Genomic DNA, 21,124 nt, shown 5'->3' with positions numbered 1-21,124 from the left:
GGGACAGGAAAAAAAACAATAAAAGCGGCAAACACAATTCATATGCCTATTTTTTTCCCATAGTAATTAAATGACAACGGTAAGTGAGCAATTTCTTTTCTAAAACTCATTTAGAAATACTTTTAAGTTGGAATTTCCCTTGAACACTCGCTTAACTTCCTAGGCCATCTCGTACCACACAGCAGAGATGGAGCTGGAAGCCTCGCTGTTCTCCAAGAGCAGAGCATCACTCATCTGCCTCTCTCAGTCTAAGGTGCTAAGTGGACTTGGCTGGCATCCTGCCCTAGTCCTAACCTCTTCTTCCTCCCCCTTTCCTATTATCCCAATCCATCCAACCCCTTCCAGCTGCATTTGCCTTTCTATCCATCATGTGCTAAGTCACTTTTACAAATACTTCTCTCAGCATCTGATACGCGTGTACCGCTTTGACCTCCTAACAAGTAGCTTACTGGTTTCAAACTCTGATTCCCCCCCCAACCATTAATTATCCTTCTGAAGTAGCTAAGGAGTTGGATACTGTAGGAGGGAATGATGACATGGTGGCTACATCTGCATAGAACTTTAATTTATCAGCTGTGAGTTACAAAGTTGTCAAATACTGCAGGTGTATTTTATAAATCCAAGATGTCACAGCTTACTATTTCTTAAAAATTATAAAATTGGTTCTTAAAATAATAATAAAATTATATATTATGATTAGTGAGACAGGGTCTCACCATGTAGCCCTGGCTGAGATGGAACTTCCTGAGATCTACTTGCCTTTGCCTCCTGTTTATTCAGATTAGAGGCATAAACTACCACACCAGGCAAAAAAATGGTTTGTAAGTCCTTTTTAATGTATATAAGCTTAAATCTCTAGGAATCTGGAAGTTTGTGCCATTTTGGAATATCCAACTCAAGACGGTTAAAGGGCACTCTCCCCTAATCCTACGAAAATGTGCAGACTGGAGAGGTCTGTAAGAGAGCAACCTGACAGGGAAAAGAGGCCCTCAGGAAAATGTTTGCCATAAATGACCAAAAAAGTGAGAAGCAGAGGAAATGGTGCTTCTTGAGAATCTGGAGGCTGAAGGGGAGGACTGCACACCACCGGAAGGAGCAGTGGCTGTGCAAGGCACTCTGTGCTGTGTGCAAGACAGAGGTTCTCAGAGTTACCCATGCCAGCCAAGCAGAGGGTAAGAGGCAGTGCATCGTGGAAAAGAAATGAGAGTGCAGAAGGTCCCTGTCACTCCTGTCCATGGGTCCTGTAAGACCCTTGGAACACTGACTCTTACGTTAGTGACTCTTATTGCTTATAACAGAAACACAGGACCTCATTCCTATAAGTTCCGAGTCTACACATGTCCAGGAGAAGCCACTTTGTCTATTACATATTGTTAGTTTGTTAACACTGAACTCATGGCAAACAGTACCATAACTCAAGCCTGACCCCAGATATTCTCTTGGAGAAGCATTGCAATGCTCTGTTGAGTTTAGGGACACGAGTCAGCACCTCAGCACTGGACTCAGACACACACACACACAAACACACACACACACACACAGGCATGCACACGCACGTGCACATACATGCGATTCATAAAGTACTCAAGAGACTGTTGATGGGATGCTTATTTAGAGGTTGAGAGTGGAAAGCAAATAAGCAAAGTGGCTTTGTTTGACTTTAGATAAGAACAGGGGCTGTTGAAAAAGCAACTTTTGTGGCTCTAGTATTGATTTCTTGTGAGTAGCAAATGTATAAACTCATAATCAGTGAGTAAGAAAGACTGAGTGTTATATACTCTTATTTGCAAAAGTCCCTGAAAGTGACTTTACCCTTTTATAAAAACAAACAAAAAAATCAACAACAAAATAGGCTTATCTCCTTTAAACCAAACCAAACCAGATCAGACCAAACCAAACCCACAACTACAACAACAACAATAAGTGGTGTAGGCCTGGAGAGATGGCTTAGAAGTTAAAAACTTGTACTGCTCTTGCAGAGAACCCAAGTTCAATTTCAGGCATCCCTATCAGGTGACTCACAAACACCTGTAACTACAATTTCCAGGGATCAGACACTTCTGCCCTCTATGGACACCTGCACTCACATGTACAAACTCTCATGCAGAAATACATGCATGCAGATCATTTTGAAAACATGAATTAGAACCACTAATATTGGTGTATTTCCTTTAAAGTGAAGACAAAATATGTCACATATGCAAACCTTTAGCAATATCTTTTGAAAAAAGAAAATGTCCCATCTGTTTAATTGGAGGAGTAGAGCACCAGAGCACAGTGAGCCAATGCTGGTGTTGTTCTGAATTACAGGACATTTAACATGGTCATTCATAACTAGCCAAATTACCCATTTTTCATTTAAAACAAACATGTTTTTGAAGATTTATTTTTAATTTTTATATGTATGCATGTTTTGCCTGCATGTGCCTGTGAGCACCGTGTGTGTGTCTGGGGTCCAAGGGACAGAAGTGGCTGTCAAACTCTCCTGGAACTGGAGTTAATGACAGCTGTGAGTGCTAAGAACTGAACCTGCATCCTCTGTAAGAACAGAAAGTGGTCTTAGCCACAGAACTATCTCTCCAGCAGCAAGAACAAGTATCTTTTTAAAAATAAAAATAATAAATGCTGTTTAGTATACCCTTGTTTTTAAGAAGGCACTTGAAGATATTCCACAAAGGGAGGAGAGAGAGAGAGGGACACTGTAGTTAATGGGATTCAGCACATCGGCTCTGAAATGAATGATGGGAACAGAGGAAGAAATGGGAACTAGAGGAAGGAAGCTTCCAGTCAGGAATCTGGAGAGGTTCAAGTAAGGACAAGACTTCAGAGTTGCTGTAGCCAACAAAGATAAAAGAAAATTAATAGTGGAAACGAAAAGCTAGAGGCTGAGTGAGAAAGTTCAGTAAAATGTATCTTAATCGTGTTGTGACATAAATGCAATTTATGAAGATAAAGGGGTAAGCACATTCACACATTTTTATCTTGTATCATAAACTTTAGCAAAGACGTAAAAATGCATTTACTGTTGCAAAGTCGGAAACAGGTACTTCTAACACTATATGAGTAAGGGTGTGCATGTTTGAGCAGGAGTGTGGGAGGATGGTGAAGTATCTTTGTGGACCCTACACTGCACAGAATAGATGGCTTAGCAATAATGGGGCTTAGAAATGTATTGCAACTCTGTTCATGGGTAGTGCAGATGTGGATGATGTACTCAATTTGCATTTATCATATCATAAAGAGAATAAGAATGAAACAAGATAATAAGCTGACTAAAATGGAAATTAAGATACAAATACAGCTAGCAATGAGGTATTATATAAACCACTAAAATTATAAGTGACATTTCACAGATACCTATGGAATAATATCTTGAAAGTGATTAAGAAAAAAGTATACAGGGAATATATGTATAGTAAGCATATGACTGTATCCATTAAAGGGAATGAAAGATCTTGGTGTGTTTATGCATTTGTGCCAATTCACCTGAAATGCCAAGGGAGACACATTATTTGTTTCAAGAGAAGGAAATAGTCTCTGAACATCAGTGGCAGGTGGTTTTTCTTTTAGAGATTTAACATTTTAAATGATATGAGTCTATAGAATATTCTAAAAGTAAATAAAAGTTAAAAACTATAAATGTTATTCTTTCTGACAATGATGATCAAAATGAGAGATGCAGAAGGCAGGAAACATTTTCCAATGTGAAAACCCTCAGACAAATGATATCTTTTACCTCTGTCTAACACACATGCTTGCACAGTCTGAACTGTGATTTGTTCTACATTGCTGGTCTGACAAATTGTTATTCATCTTTCAAAATTCTTATGGAGACTCTGAATCTGTGTCTACCCTACCTCTTTATAAAGCTAGTTCTATCCTTCACTGTAACTTTTCTTGTTTTAATTTACTTAGTCCTAAGTGTGGTGGTATTTTAAATAAAGTTGCCTGGGGGTCAGAGCTATTAGAGCCATAGCAAGTGCGTGGCAGTGGTGGTGTACGCCTTTAAGGACCTGGAGGGCAGCACATACAGGCAGTGATGAGGCAGTCACATGATTGGGTTTACAACCAATCAGAAGCCAGAACAGAGAGATATAGAGACAGACACACAGGAAGGAGGGCTCCTCTTTCAGAGAGCTCTCTTGGCTGAGGAGGATCCCTGAATCAGGAAGGGTGAGGCTCTTGGCTCTGACCTCTTGGCTTTCTTCTCTGAATCGGCTCTGTGTTCTTGTCTGATAAAACCGTTGGCTACATCTACACTGAATTACATCTACATTTGGTGCCCAACGTGACAAGAATCCGTTAAAAACCGTTTAACTGCTGAGCTGGATTCACACCTCGGACACTAGGTGGCTGTTTTGAAATTCCCTCGGATTTGTACTGTTCTACGAGGACTTAGTTATCCAATATTTTAAAGGAAACTATTTAAAAGAGAAATTTTTTTCCACATTAAAAAATAAAGGATTTTCTGTGTTCATTAGAAGAAAATTGGGCTTTGTTTGCAATTTTAGACAGTCTAACAATGGAACAGTTATATGAGAAGATTAATGTTGATAGAATTATGCATTTTATTACTATATTTATTCTTATTTAACTATTTAAAAAGATAGTCAATTTAAGTGCCAGGGTGACAGCTTTAGAAAAACTTGATACACCTGTAAAAACTCAGACAGAAGAAACTAACAGTGAAGTTGCTTCAAGATTGGATCATAGGGTTATAGAAAGAAAGCCTGTTTTCACACAGTCACCCTTAGTTTGTCCAGTAACCGTACAGCAGTTGCCTGATCAAATGACTACACAAAATATTTGGGCTCCAATCGAAATGTTGGATTTACTAAGGTTTAAGAAGGCAATAGTATCTTATGGCATGCATTCCCCATATGTAAAGCAAATGTTAAACTCTTGGTCAACATATAATAGGATTGTACCACAGGATTGGCGGGAGGTGGCACAAGCTGTTCTGGAACCCAGTCAAAGGCTTCAGTGGCTAACTTGGTTCAAGGATGAAGCTAAAAACATAGAAAAACAGTGGAGGGATAAAGGAATACAAGTCTGCCAGGATCAGCTTATGGGAGAAGGTCAATATGCTTCAGCACCAGCACAATGTTTATATGATGTCCAAACCTTAATTTTATGTCGAACAGCAGCCTTGAATGCATGGGACAGAGTTGAGGAACCAGGAAAAAAAACTGAGTCATTTACAAAGGTTGTACAAGGCCCAAAAGAATCTTTCACAGATTTTTTACAAAGACTGGCTTCAGCAGTAAAGAGAATGGTCCCGGATTCAGAAGCTGGTAAGATAATAATTGAAACTTTGGCCTTTGAGAATGTGAATGCAGCATGCAAAACAATAATCAGGCCATTAAAGGCAAGATCTGCACTTTTGGAAGATTGGATTAGAGACACGGTTAATGTTGAAACTCATGAGCATGATGATACGTGGGTAGGAGAAGCAATTTCAAAAGGTTTGAGGAATGTTAGATGTTTTGGATGTGGAAGGCAAGGACATTTGAGAAGGGACTGTAAACAGGTCATTTCTAGAAACAATGTTTCCTCAAGGAACAATGGCAACAGAATGTCCCTTCCTTCTGGAGTATGCAGAAGGTGTGGTAAGGGAAAACACTGGACCAACGAATGTAGATCAACAAGGGACACACAGGGTAATCCTTTGCCTCAGTCTTTGGGAAACTCCCAGAGGGGCCTCATGCAGGCCCCAATAGCAAATCCAGTTCAAACCTTTCCTGCAGTCGTAGAGGAAACCCCTACTCAGAGCAATTAAATAACCAAATGCCTATTGGATTAAGTCATGCTGGTCAGGATGATGAAACAGAGAGAATAGAAAATTCAGGAGAAAACATAAAGAAAATTTTTTGGCAAACTTCTATTAATGAACAAAGACCAAAATTATCGATAAAAATAAATGGTGTTTTGTTGCCTGGTCTGGTAGACACAGGTGCGGACATTACCATAATTGCACCAGAATTTTGGCATCCAACTTGGCCTCTTCAGCTGTTCAACTGTTAGGTATTGGGACATTATCTCAGGTGAAACAGAGTGCAAGATGGCTCGAATGTATAGGTCCAGAAGGACAGAGAGGAAAATTGAAAATGAGACAACTGAAGAAAAGGGACAAATCATCTATCCCAGGAAACAGAGTGAAACGGCGTATGGTTTTCTGCAGAAAAATCACGGCCAGGCCTAACATCAACTGAAGTCTCCAGGAAGAAGTTGGGGCCCCACAACAACAACAATTCCACGTGGACAATAATAATATCACTAAGCTGACAAACATCATCTACAGATCAGCTTTGAACTACAAGGTGCTCAGAGTAATTTTGAGATGACTAGCTGAGATGATCCAGTCTCAAAGACTACTTGAATAAGGACTTGAGATAAACCCTGAACTTTGGCATTATACACAGACTGGATAATGAAGGATATGGTTACCTTTCCTAGAATTTGACAATTAACCTAAAATTTTTCTTTCAGGATAAAGATAACTTCGCCCATACCCAGCAGGAAGCAATTTTAAGAATACGACGCCCACATTCCCAAAGAGGTGGTGTGGGGCAGGTGGTTTTTTGGTCTTTTTAATGGGTTTTGGGTCTGGGATAATTTTCATTGTTTAGGGGGTTGGTTACAAGTTGTTGTCAAGGGTTAGGAAAAAGGCTAAGCAAAGGAGATTAGATTTAAGGTTCTTGTTTTTAAAAAAAAAAGAGAGAAAGAAAGAAAGAAGAAGAAAAAGACAATTACTAGTTTTAAGTATTTTACATTGGATTGGATTGCTTTATATTGTATACAAGTTATATATATTGGAATTGATATTGTTAGAAAATGCTATATATATATATATTTCTAATTGTACTTATACCGTTCATTTAACAATACAATTTTCTGATCCTTGAATGTTATTATTACCAACTATTAGGATATAAAGAAATGAAAGTTAGTTAGTTATAGTTGAAGATTAGTTAGTTATAGTTGAAGATTAATTAGGATAGAAAGTGAATTAGATACATTTTGGACTTAACAAAATAAGATAAATAATGAAATTATTTTCTCTGAATTTGTCAAATACAAATGGACTAGAAATTATTTAGACATTGTATATAGTTATTGTACTTTTGTATGTAGTTTTTCTTTTGTTAGTTATAACCTTTTTCTTTTTTTTTCCTTTTTATTAAATTAGAAAAGGGGAAATGTGGTGGTATTTTAAATAAAGTTGCCTGGGGGTCAGAGCTATTAGAGCCATAGCAAGTGCGTGGCAGTGGTGGTGTATGCCTTTAAGGACCTGGAAGGCGGTACATACAGGCAGTGATGAGGCAGTCACATGATTGGGTTTACAACCAATCAGAAGCCAGAACAGAGAGATATAGAGACAGACACACAGGAAGGAGGGCTCCTCTTTCAGAGAGCTCTCTTGGCTGAGGAGGATCCCTGAATCAGGAAGGGTGAGGCTCTTGGCCCTGACCTCTTGGCTTTCTTCTCTGAATCGGCTCTGTGTTCTTGTCTGATAAAACCGTTGGCTATATCTATACTGAATTATATCTACACCTAAGCCTGTCTTCTCCACTGCATATTAATTTTGAACATAGTCTCTGAATGCAAAGCTACTGACAGTGGAATTAGCTGCCCTCAGCATTGACATGGTCAGGTCAGTCTCCTCCCAAAGAAGTCAACACACTCCAGGAAAGAGGAATCCTAGCATGGTGGCCTCTGAGAACAGCTGGCTGAGAAGCAGGCAGGACTAGGCATGTTCTAGAGTGCACAGTGAGTGCAGGAGAGAATGAGTTGTCTGGGATTGTCCTTGCCATTCCTTCACTGTTGCTCAGATTGACTATGGGATAGACATCTGCACAAAGGAGGTGTTGGTATGGAAAAATATATCCAAGTGAGGGACAACAGAGAATTCTCGAAGGAAAAATCATGAGCAAAGATGTTGTGTGTTTACGAACAAACAAGAAAGCATTAAATTATTATAGAAATTTAAGATCACAAAGACCGATCAAAGTAAGAATTAAAAAAAAAATGGTGAGTGGTGTTGAAACTGATTGTCAGCAATACAGCAAGGGCAGAGAAGCTCCTTTAACTAAGTCCGAACAGACTTCATCTACCTATCAGCAATGATAGGTCATTGGTCCTACAAAGCTTCTCTGCTAAGGGTCAGAAATTCTGGGCCCTCACCATGTCAGTGTTCTTCTACCATTCACCCCTTCTATACCCCACTACTTGCTGGTTGATGCCCCAAGACTGTTTAAGATATATACAATACATTGTGTTGCATCTTAACAATGAAACATCTTCTGCTTCTGCTATTCATCACATAGTGTAAAAATGCTTACATTTTCTTCACTCAACTTTTCAAGTGAACATGCAAAACACACCAGTCCATTTTCTTTCCCTGACTCTTCACAGCTCTGCTGTATCTCCCACCCCCAGTTTTTCTTCTGTCCATGGTGTCCCTGCTGATTAGAATGCCCTCTGTCCTTTGTCTGATATGCAACCAAAGGAATACCTCCTTCAGGACTCTGCTCAGGACAAGCTCTGTCGACATTCCCACTATCACACTCCAGCTCTACAGAAAGACAGAGTGGCTCTCATTTCCCAAGGTGGCAATGTGCAGTGCCTGTACCCCACGGAAGGTGGCTACTCTCTGTTCTTCCCTTGCCCCAGACTAGAAGGTGGCAAGGTGCAAATTTGTGGGCTCTGCCATGCCTGCATCCCGCTGAAGGTGGCTACTCTCTGCTTTTCCCTTGCACAGCACCAGAAGGTTGAAGAGAGGTCCTAGATCTGCATGGCCATCGGCTCATTAGTGTCTAGGAGAATGTCTAGGATACAACAGATGCCAAATCTATGTGTATTCAAAAACAAAAACAAGAAAGGGAAAAACCCAACAGCTTTAGCTTTGCCCTTTCTCATGGACTTCAGTGATGACCTTACTTAAACCCTTTCTGGAAACCTCCATGAAGTACACTAGTGGCAGATTGCTTGGTATCAGTCTCAAACCTATCACTTTCTGGTTGTGTCATACTGATACAAGCCTATTTCCTCTGTCATATTGAGTTATGTCCATTAATAACATCTGTTATGCGATAAATTGTATCAAGGTAAAATGAGGTGATTAGGGTGAGCCCTAATCCAAAGTGCCTGCTTCCCTTCACAAACCGAAGTCAGGACACATATGCAGAAGGACAATGCCAAGGAACACGAGGAAAATACAGACATTTCTACCCCAGAAAGAAGGCTGGCAATATTGCAAAGAGCTCTCAGAATGAAGTCAGACTGTCAGTACATTGGTTTGGTACATGTAGACCTCAGACTGTGAGGTAGTCTATTTGCATTGTTGGAGGAAATCATATTTGGTTAGTGAACCTCTAGCAAACTAATACTACACCACAGTCTCCTGGGACCCAATTTAAAATGCTCTCATTTTGTGATTCCCAGTTCCCAGGTATTGGAACTTTGACAATTGCCACTAAGTGACTCTTACTCATTTGGTCATATGTCCCACAACCACCAGGGCCATAGAGGTCTTTACTTCTTCTCCCAGAGGAGAGCTATTGTTCCCCTCGTCTCCCCATCTATGCAATATGCATAGCACATGTCCTGAGCATGCCACCCCTTTCCAGTTCATGATTTGCAAGCCCTTCTCCTAATATATGCCTAACTGTAATCAAGTCCTTTGTCATTGTTCATCTTCATGTCATTTTTCAATTTAGGAGGCATGTTTAAGTATTTGTTGTATGCCAGACTAGTACGTAATAGAAAAGAAATAAATTCTAGATATTACTATATTTGGTTGTTGTTGTTGTTTTTGAGACAGGGTTTCTCTGTGTAGCTTTGGAGCCTTTCTTGGAACTCACTCTGTAGCCCAGGCTGGACTCGAACTCACAGAAATCTGACTGCCTCTGCCTCCTCAAGTGCTGAGATTAAAGGTGTGTGCCACCACCGCCCAGCGACATTACTATTTTTTTTTTTTTAACATTTCCTGGTTGTCAGATCTCACCAGGTACTTTTGGAGGCTTACTATGATATAACTTTATTAATTTGTATTATACACTTCATATATTGAAATCAACATAATCTCATTTCTTTGATGATCAAATGGAGTCTCAAAACATTAAATAATATCCATGTAAAATGTGACCATAATGGATCTCAGATGAACTTAATATATCTTTTCTAGGGTTTCTCCCTGTGAATTTATACCCACGTTATAAAGTATCAAGTATGCCTTGTTCATAAAATCTCTGATCACCCTGGACAGAAATACCAGAGATACTTCAACATTGTTATTCATTATTCCAGTTTATATTTTATGCCTCTATATACTCTCTGTCAATTTTCTAGAAGACTTCATACTTTTGAAATGCTGCAGTTTGCATTTAAAGTGTCCCTTGAGGCTGATTTAACCGAATACTTAGTCCTAAATGCAATGTTCAGAAGGGGAATGATCATGCAGTGTGGGCTTTACTTCATCATTGGATTAATCCTGGACCCTTCTTTGGTGGCATTATTGCCAGAAAAAGAAACTTTTCAAGCTGGGATCTAATGGGAGGAAATATTTGATGTTAACTGTTAATACATTTTGTTATAACAATCTATTAACAGATTTTGTTATGCAACTTTGAAGGTCACAGAGGAGAATTTTATTGGAGACTACACCTTTTCCTAAGCTTGTTTCTGGGCCTTCCTGCTTCCTGCTCATGATGATATGAGCAGATTTCTTCGACTACCTGTGCCCAAACATGGAGCTCAGCTTCCCTCAGGCCTAGAGCTCATGGATTGAACACCTCTAGAACTGGGAGACCAACTGATCCTTCATGCTCTAAGGTTCTTTTCCTCAGACACTTTGTCACAGACGGAAAAGGTGAATAACACATGAATCAAAGGGCCAACTATAAAACAGGACATGTTTTTCTGTTACAGAAAAGTCTAGTCTTCATTGGGAATTCATCATTTGTTAAACCCAAGGTCAAAGTTCTCGTTTGTGTTTAAATTCACATAGCAAAATCTACATGAAAATCAACTGGTATTAGTTGTCCAGAATTTAAAGTTTCAAAATCCTTAATAGGCACCAAATTATATAGTATCAAAGAACACATTCTAAGTTGAAATCTTACACTGAGTGTAAATAGTTAATGAAATAAATATAGGAAAATGAAGGGAAAAAATACACAATTAAAGCCCACAAAGCTAAAAACAGTATGTGAAAGTATGTAATGAAATGAGCAATTCTATCGTTTAAGTGAAATTATACACTTAACTAAGGTTAAAAAAAAAAAAAAAAGGCAAGGATCTATTGCAAATCAATCACAAACATTTTAGGATACAGAAAGACTATCTGAATCACTACAATCTCACTAGTACTTTTACCAAATCTCATTACATCTAGCCACATTAACAGATACAATTAACATTTGCAGACATGACATCACATTATGCTGAGTGGCCCGCACTGCAGAGTTTCAAAGAGTCTTAACTGTTTGTCTTGGTACAGATTCCCAAAGCAGAAGTGGAGCTGTGGTGTGTTTTGTGGAATCATTTTGCTTTGGCAATCAGAGACTGATTCTAGTAAATCTTTTCTCAGAAATACAATTTTAACTTGCAGTAACAACATCAACAACACGAGAGGCTTAGCTACACACTTGTGAATCCAGTCCTAAATTTTCTAGATTCATTCAGGTCAACAGCACTTTGAAAACCCATAAGATTTCTGAAACTTGTCCTGGCCATGTGCCTAAATATAAAAGTACAGACATTCTTGTAATTAGCTGGGCAATATGGGGTAAATGAGATGAACAAGCAATTCACCCTGTGTCCTCCATTAGTGATAATGAGAGTTGTGCAGTTAATCCTCTCTCTCTTCCTTTTGTTTTCATGTCCTTTCCGGGGTCCATTCCAAAACATTTGCTTCTTGTCCCGTGCCCCACCCAGGACAATACTTACTTACCTCACTTATGAAGGATTTGGCTGTGGCAGGATTCATAACAAGGATGGCTCTCCTAAGAGTGTCTCGGTAGCGATTCAACTCCTCTATCCTCATGGTGTCAAAGAGGGTGGTGATCATTTTATTGATGTTGTTTTCCACCTTTTGAAGGGCAACGTCCATTCCCTGCTGGGATACTTTGTCCAAAAACTCCTGTATCCCACGGATATCTAGGAACATTACAACACAGGAGAAAAAAATCTTTTCACTTCTGAGCAGTTTCTTGTTCAACAAGGCATAAATTCTCAGATTTATTTATGATTTGGTTTAATTAATATCTTTACATGTAAAAACAGGAATTAATACAAGGGGATGTATTTCTATCCACTTACCATTCCAAGTTAATTAAATAGTGGGGAAAATTGGTTCACGGTAGAGAGAGGTGGAGAAGAGGTTCATCTCAATAAAGCATGGATAATTTCTTCAGCATTAAAGAGGAATAAACAGAAACAGTCTAGACATTAATTCTGTCTGTTAACAGCTTTAGTACTGAATCTCTTGGTTTTCATGGTGGAAATGGATTATATCTATCATCCAATTTTAGCCTATCTTGGTAAATCAAGGTTACCTCTTCAGAGGGAGAAATGTTACAGTAGCAATGGAGACCCATTAAGGGAAAACTATTTCCTCTTGATCAAATGAATGAAATCTACCTCTGACCTGGGTAGAGTCCTGATTTTTCTAACTACACAAAAGATAATTCAATTGAGCCCCTTGGTTGAGAGACGATCCTAAGGAAGGCAGTTTCACCTAGTGCCAAAAGAAAGAGATGAGAGAAATAATTATCCCCTTAATTAGGTAATGTAGTTTCCTCTCCTGTGTGTGGTACAGTCACTACAGGACTGCCAGGATCCTGTTCCATCTCTCCACCTTTTAGCTTCAGGAGGTATAACTTTATTTTTCTTCCTTTCTGTCTCTTTCTTTTGGATGCCAGACAGAGCCTAAGTGCGGTGATATTTTGTTTGTTCTCTAACAAAGCTTGCCTGGAGATCAGAGTGGGGAGCTTGCCACTAGAGGCCAGGCAATGGTGGCACACACCTTTAATCTCAGCACTTGGGATCTCATGCCTTTAATACCAGCACTTGGAAGAAGGAAACAGGAAGTGATAAAGCTGGGTGGAAAGAGGAAGTGATGAGGCAGGGTGGAGACAGGAGCTCAGCCTTTTCAGTCTGAGGATTCCTAGAGGTAAGAAGTCTTTCTAGTGCCTGGCTGCTCTGCTTCTCTGATCTTTCAGCTTTTACCCTGTTATCTGACTCCGGGTTTGTATTAAGATACTTAGAATTCATGATACACCTAAGTATGTTTTATCTGGTACTTTGGGCTTTTTTTGTTTCTTCACTTTTACCATGTAGCTGTTTGTAGGACCTCCACACATAACTCAAAGACATGGTCTTTCTCTGTTTTTCCTGTCCATAGCCCTCCTCTCTGAATAAGCACAGATTTACAGCTTTCCCACCTTCCAGCTTTTGTTTCAAACTCTAGTAAAATTGTTTTTGCTTCAAAAATAAACAAAACATACCCCACTATTTTTCCTCCAATTTCTTATATCATGGAAGCCATTCATTTCATTTATCATAATCCATAATCACAAAATGTGTTACTATCATTACTGTGGAGAAATTATGTTAGGTCAATTAGAAGGAAGATCATAATTAAAAAGTGAAATTAAGAGAGTGAAAAATACTGTCATTCATAACAAATGAATATCACTAAATCAACATTCATAATATAACTAGAATACTTTGGGATGTTTCCTTCCAAGGGTCTCAAGTCACTCAATGCTTACAAAAAACAAACTACATTATCAAATATTTAGATTTAAATATCCAGTAGGAGATAAGATAATTTATTTTTAGTACTATGGAGGTGTGTTGGCATCATGTGTATAAATAATTGAAAATGTATCTTAAGTATTTTTGAAATTACTACCCAAGGTTTTGAATGTATGGTGACCTTCTAAATATTTATACATCAAATTCAAATATGAAAAGTTCTCAAAAGTTTTCAAATCAAAAGTTCTGTGTTCTTTTCATGTTTAAGTAAAGGAAATAAAACACAAGTCAAAAATAATTATCAATAATTTAATTTTACTAGTCCACAACTTATATTTTTTATTTTGTGCCCATGGCATGAAATTAGGACTTTATCTCAAAATTTCTAATTGTGTGTGATTGCATTCATGCAAAATTTGCCTCTCAAGTGAAATAATTAATTTAAAAGCAGTAAGTAAGCTCATATGACAAGAACTAAATAGCTCCCAACATAGAAAGTGATATTTATGCATAATAAAAATTTGTGTTTGCAAAGTTACAAATTAATTTTTAAAATTTGTGCTTTTATGATTGATGTCAGTTTTAAAACTTCACAGTAGTGATATGTTCATCTCTGTGATAATTCTGTCTGTATACATTTTACCTTTCAGTCTGTATTCTTAATTATGTTATAAACCTGAGCTATCAGTAGAAAAGGACAAAAGGCTCAGTGGACACAGCAGAGCAAGAAACAGAGGTGTGGGAATAATGAAGGTAAACAGCCGAGTCTGAAATATTTAACAATACAATGCTGACAGGTGGCCTGGGCAGGGTTCAACCTAATGAAGCACAGCAGACCCAGGTCTATAAATAATATCAGGAGTATGAACACGCAAAGCAGTGTTCTCAAAACTTTGGTGTCAGTCACAATCACTTGAGAGAGAATTAAAAAACAGCCCGGGTCTATCTCAGAACTAAGAACATAATTTTAATTTTGAATTCTAAAGTTTTAGTCTATTTTTATTTGAATCAGTTAAAGATTCACATACATAAAATATAAAAACAAAATGTACATTGAAAAGGACCTGAGATCCTCCAGATTGCTCACTCTCTGAACTTTGATTCTTACAGTAAATATTGGTGCAACTTAATTCCTACACTTGGAAATAAAAATGTTTCTTTAAAACTATTCACTGTCAAGGCAATATTGGTATACTCCTTTAATCCCAGCACTTGGGCGGCAGAGGCAGATGGATCTCTGTGAGTTCAAGGCCATAACTTTGCAACTTAAGGTAGATTTCTGTTATAGAGGAATCAAGCAATAAGTGTTTTCTTCATCTGAGGATGATACAGCTGATTAAGAGCAGCAACTGCTACATGTGAAAAGAGTCAGATCCAAATCATGCTATTAGCAGCTGTGTATAAAAGATTCATTAAAAGAAAGAGTAGGCCTTTGGGTTTGTTAATTAAACATGAACATAATCAACCATCTCAATTATTCAGCCACATTATCTTCGTTCTGATTTCGTTAGTCAGTGAGCTAAGTTCCAAAAGTTACAGAAATAAAAGCACATGGTTCTTGACCTCAAGGAGCTGCCAGACTGATTGCACCTGTCAGTTGGGCTATTTATTAATTACAGTATGTTTTCCAGCTGCTGTTAGTCTTGCTTACCAGATAAATACATAAGACCATTCATCTACTGAGTAATTAAACGTAGGATTATGGGCAAAGGCATTCTCCTTTGAGCACCACAGGGGTGTGTGTGCTCAGCAGAAGACTGATCTCTTTTCCTTAGTGCCCACATCCCAAACCTTATAATCTGTGGATGAACCAAATTATATTCCAAAGAGGGATCAAGCCTGATGATGGGATTGAGGCAGTTCATCCAGTGAGATCAAAATAGAAAGGTAAACTTCATAACTTGCGTAAGTCCAGTATCATCAGGAAGGCCTAAAGTTGGAAGAGAAGCATAGGAAAAGAAACAACTAGGGGTGAAGGTTTGGATAGGAGCAATGTGGATGATTGATCTGAGGAAGAAGTGAAGAAAGGTGGGTGGGCGTCTATGGAAGCCGCACAAGGAAAGGAAGTGGATTCTCCACCAGAACTATGAGAAGAGAGCATGCTTTGCCCATACCTTGTATTTACCATGCTTAGATCTGATGACAGATAGAAGTCTATGGGTCTATAACTTGTGTTGACCCTCCAAATTTGTGATAATCTCCTGTACCAGCAATAGAAATTATGCTTTATTCTTTAAGTCAGCATGTTTCAAATTAATATCCACTGAATTTAATTTCAGAATCACTTGGAAATGCTTCTGGGACTTTATAGCCTTATTGCACTACGGTGAGCTCTGAAATCCTCCTGACAGAGCCCATGATGACCCCTGAGAAAACAGTCTGGGAAATAGTTCTTCGATGCGCCTGGCTCCGCCTCCTGAGTGTTGGGATTAAAGGTGTGCGCCACCACCGCCAGCCAAAGCTGTAGTCTTAATTTTCAGGTGTAAAATGACCTTCTACATCATTTCTAGTCATCCTTGTTATTTTTCTTTTTGGAAACGATTTCTTTGTGTCAGGGAGACACACTGCATTTGATGTCAGAAAACCAGGGTTGGGTCGGTAAATTGCTTCTACAGTACAGCTCTGTTCACTTGGAATCACTTTCATAATTGATGTCTCCTGTTTTCATTTTCTCAGTGTTTGAGTTCTCTTCACAGAGCAAGATGCCATTTTTTACATAAGAAATAACCCTGGCTTCATCTTTTGCTTTCACATGTGTCCAGCCTTCTCCATTCTACCCCTAATAATCCTATGCTCCCAGGCTAGTCAGCCTGAGTCCTGGGTTCTTACAAAACAACTGAAACTGAGGAAAGCCATAATGTAAATGAATGGCTTTTCTTGTGCACTGGTTGTAATGATGTAGTTTTATGACTACAAGAGTCAGAGGATCTGGCTAGACAAGTGAAACAGAAAGCCAGCCTGTTCCCTATCTAGAGCAAAACTCCACCAGTCAGTTACAAATTAAAAGAGAAGGAAGAGGGTAAGAAAAAGAGGAAGAAGCAGAAATGAAGGAACAGAAGGTAGCAAGGGAGCTTTAACTTTTAGTGTTTGACTAATGTCATATACGTACGCAAGCACACACGCGCGTGTACACACACACACACACACACACACACACACACACACACACACACACACCACAGCCCAAGTAATTTGGTGATGAAGAGGAAGGCATGGCTGGTTCCTGTCTTTGAGGTGCTTCCAGTTTACAAGGAGAACGAACAGAAATCAAAATCACACTTTAATCGTATAGTGCCTGATGAAGTCACTGCAACAGAGCAGCAAAAGCTTCAGGGAAGTGTGATCCTACATATGCAAACATCCACAACTTTATTATATTTCACATGAGTACTAGGTTTCTGCATAAAAAATGAGAGTGGGTAAAATATGAATGCAGTTATTTAGGCTTCAGATTTCCACGCGATACACATTTCTGTTATCAAGTCTTTAGTAACCTCAGACAAAACTTCTGCTTTTATATTTATACTTGCTGTGGAAATTTAAAAAAAAAAGAAAAAAATCCTTAATGGGAATGTTAGTGATCTATCATCCATCTTTCTATATCTGTCTGTCTGTTTATCATCTCTCCAAATTTAAAAAATAGAAAAAAGTCCTTAATAGGAATGTTAGTGATCTCTATCATCCATCTATCTATATCTGTCTGTCTGTCTATCATCTATCTATCTATCTGTCTGTCTACCATCTATCATATATGCATTTATCTATCATCTATTTCTCTATCATCTATCTTTCTATCTATCTACCTATCAATTATCTATCTATCCATCATCTATCTATCTTTTGTCTTTCAATCAAATACTCTAAGAAAATCCAGGTATCATGGCACATTTCTACTGTTCCAGCACATGGGAGGCTGAGGAAGAGGCTCTCAAATTCAGCTGTAGCCTGTGTAAATGAGTCAGAAACTGAACGCCAAGACCTATAAAGAGACTTTTCCTCAAAAAGTCTAAATAGAATAAATAAGTAAACAAACAAATAAATAAGCAATATCATCTTCATAATATTTTATGCACTATCAGTTTCTCTGGCACTCAAATTACGTTACCTACTTAGGCTATCTTCCCATGTAATCCTCTATGATGTAATGGATAATTGGAGGCTAATGATTCATTTTATCAAATCTTGTAAAACAATGACATTATTATCTCTAAAGTAGGATTAATTTTAATCTTCTTAGCAAAAGTCATCTATAATAAAGTAGACTAGTCATATTTAATACCAGAATTTAATGTTAATTTATGGTTCTAAAGGAACCCTAAGAAGAAACTAGAAATATGAGAAAATAGGATACTGTGTTTATGATCCACTTTGGTAGAACCTGAATCAGTCATCCATATCAAAGTAGATCACTTTCTTGGTAGTCTTGGCCTACTGTGTGCCAGTCACTGTGGAACGTTCTTGAAGAAAGTGGTGAGCAAAACAGAACAGCTCTTGTCCCGTTGGGAAGTGTGGTCTATACCATCTGATGATAGCACTGAACCAATTACTGATTGAGAAATATAGCAGTATTGTTCTTTTTCAAAGTAAATTACCAACTTAACTAAATATAGTGGATGTCTGTGAAACATATCAAAATAGCAATTTATACTCTCATCATTGTGTTCATACATTTAAAATATTGAATAATATAAGACAAAATTTCTGTAACCTTTTCATGCTTAATTTTTCCTCTATTCATCTTCTCCTTTGAGTAGGTGAAGATATTTAATCATTCTGATCGCTTAATGCATTGAAGACCTCAATTTGAGCAGGAAGACTTCAGTATGGCACTGGCTAAGCATGGCGTTTCTAAAATTATGACAGCATGCTAAGCTTTAAAATTAAAATGCAGGACCTTGTGACTTTCTTCTCCTGCTTTCTCATTTTACAAATTGGAACACAGCTTAGTGCTGAATATGTGAAATATATCATAAACCAGAACAGATTTTTTTCCCAATATTTGAATAGCAAAGTATGCTCTCTGTGTCTACTTCTGGGAGGCGGGGGACAAGGCTTTTAACCATCAGGCAATTTAAAAAGTTTCATTTTAAAAGAACTTTTAACTCAAAAATTCGTTGGAGTCATGTAGCACTTTTTTTGGCATTTTTATTTTATATAAATTTAAAAAGTAAAGATAATAACATGCTGTGCTGGGCTTTGACACACAGAGCCTGGCAATTATGATCTAACTTTGAACATTTACATTTGACAGGAACTTGTCATTTGGGCATATAAGGCTGCCATCTTTTACTATGGAAACCACCTCTACAGTAAAGCTGAGAAATATTTTTAAAGCACAAATCATGGATGTATAAATCCTGAATAGGTGAATATACTCTTTTTACCCATTTGACATAATATATATTAATGCAAAGGGATGGTTCAGTAAACTGCTTAGATTAATTGCATGCTTATTGATGCAGGCTGGAGTAAATGAGGGAACCAAAGGCTGGAAAGTAGCCAGTGACTAATCAACAGCTTTCAGGCTGTTGGGAGAGAATGTCAAGTTTATTATAGTTATCAGACATTTGAAAGCATCCTTGGGGCGATTATAAACATTTGCAATCAATTAAGAGGAAAGTGTCCATCCTAGGGGCCCTGATTAAATCTACACCAACTCTCCATGGAATAAAGATCATGACTCAGGAATGTATTAGTGAAGACTGTTACCTAATCTTCATTTCAAAATGAAGGACCCTGCTTACATACCCCAGTCACCTAACTGTGGGCTGAACCTTAATTTGCATTATTAAATGAATGTTTTCACTATGCAGAGTAGTGTGCAAATAATGGAGTTATGATTTCCTGAAGTGGAAGTTGTTCTGCACATATAAGTGTTAGATACTATGTATTTCTGCTCATGCTACTTGATTTGTTCAATTCTATAGTACTTTGTTTTGCTGACACTTCATGGAGATTTGTCTATAATTTTCAGAATGATGAAGGAGTTATGGTAAAGATTCATATAAATGGAACCAACCTAGTTGTTCATTAACAGATGAATGGATAATGAAAATACAGTACACATATAAAAATGGAATACTCCAGCCCCAGGGAAAAATGAAATCACAAAATTTCCAGGAAAATGGATAAACTTAGAATGACTATTATTGAGGGAGGTCACACAATCTTAGGAAAAATAATTACATGTTACCCCTCAAATGTGGATTATAGCCGTGTGTGTGTGTGTGTGTGTGTGTGTGTTGGAAACATGATTCAGTAGTTAAGAACACTTGTAGTTATTAGAGAGGACCCAGGTTCAATCTCCAGTACCCACATGGTGGCTCAGAACCATCTGTAACTCCAGTTCCAGGTATTCAACCTTTGTGGGCACCAGGCATGTGGTGTATACACACACACACACACACACACACACACACACACACATATATATATATGCAGGTGAACATCAATATACATAAAATACAAATAGATCTAAAAATAACAAATAAAAAGCTTCAAATAATATACATAAATAATTAATATATAGAGAGAGATTGATTGATTTAGATAAACAGACATGCATTTTGGCAGAGTATAACATTAAAAAGAACAAGAAAGGATAATATTAGCTGATGAAGAAGGACTCAATGAAAGTAAGTAATGGGCACCTGAATCATAAAAAGGATATAAAGTAAATAGTTAATTATTGTTTTAGTTTCAGCTCTCACAAAAATTTCAGTTTTTGGTGGTAGATAAGTGCACAAAAATATATTTGATTGTGAAAGCTTAAAATCCAATGTGAAGCTCCAAAGCTTCAGAGTGATTACTCTGACTGTTTGGAAGTTAATTGAGATGTGTAGATAGTGGATCTGGTTAATGTTGCTATGTGTGTTTTCATTTGTAAGTTCTTTATAATAACACATTAATGCATAAAAAGAATTAAATGGGAAAAAGAACTGAGGTGTTCAAATGTATTTAAAAAATAAAATTCTGTTTTATTAAATTTGAAGATGACAGAATAACCAGTCTTGCTTTCATACTTTTTTTTCCTTTGGTTTTTTGAGACAGGGTTTCTCCATGTAGTTTTGATACCTGTTCTGGAAATTACTCCGTAGACCAGGCTGGCTTCAAACTCACAAAGATCCGCCTGGCTCTGCCTCCTGAGTGCTGGTATTAAAGGTGTATTCCACTGCCCCCTGGCTCTTTCATACATACTTTTTAAACATTTTATCCTACTTTCTTATTGAAAACCATATTTTTATCACAAGTAAACTGTTCATAGAATTTTCTGTTTGAAAATAAATCTACATCTTATAGATTTTTTTACTCATAAATACATTTATTTTAACTAATTTTGTAAGAAAAAAATTTCTATCACTTA

The 21,124-nt window shown here is 37.7% G+C and overlaps 1 protein-coding gene across 3 annotated transcripts in view; it reads right to left on the bottom strand.

Moving 5' to 3' along the window:
* Positions 1–21,124, bottom strand: part of Grid2 (glutamate ionotropic receptor delta type subunit 2) — a 1,427,031-nt gene that overhangs the window by 683,719 nt on the left and 722,188 nt on the right. For all 3 annotated transcript variants that reach the window (XM_052719853.1, XM_052719854.1, XM_052719852.1), the window contains exon 4: positions 11,954–12,159. In XM_052719853.1, the coding sequence (XP_052575813.1) occupies positions 11,954–12,159 (206 nt within the window). The remainder of the gene's footprint in view (positions 1–11,953; positions 12,160–21,124) is intronic.

The sequence above is a fragment of the Peromyscus californicus genome, unplaced genomic scaffold (assembly GCF_007827085.1).
Source record: "Peromyscus californicus insignis strain IS unplaced genomic scaffold, ASM782708v3 Scaffold_6__1_contigs__length_162567912, whole genome shotgun sequence".
Lineage (NCBI taxonomy): Eukaryota > Metazoa > Chordata > Mammalia > Rodentia > Cricetidae > Peromyscus > Peromyscus californicus.
The sequence above is the reverse complement of the archived record's forward strand: the minus strand, read 5'-3'. Positions and strand labels throughout refer to the sequence as shown.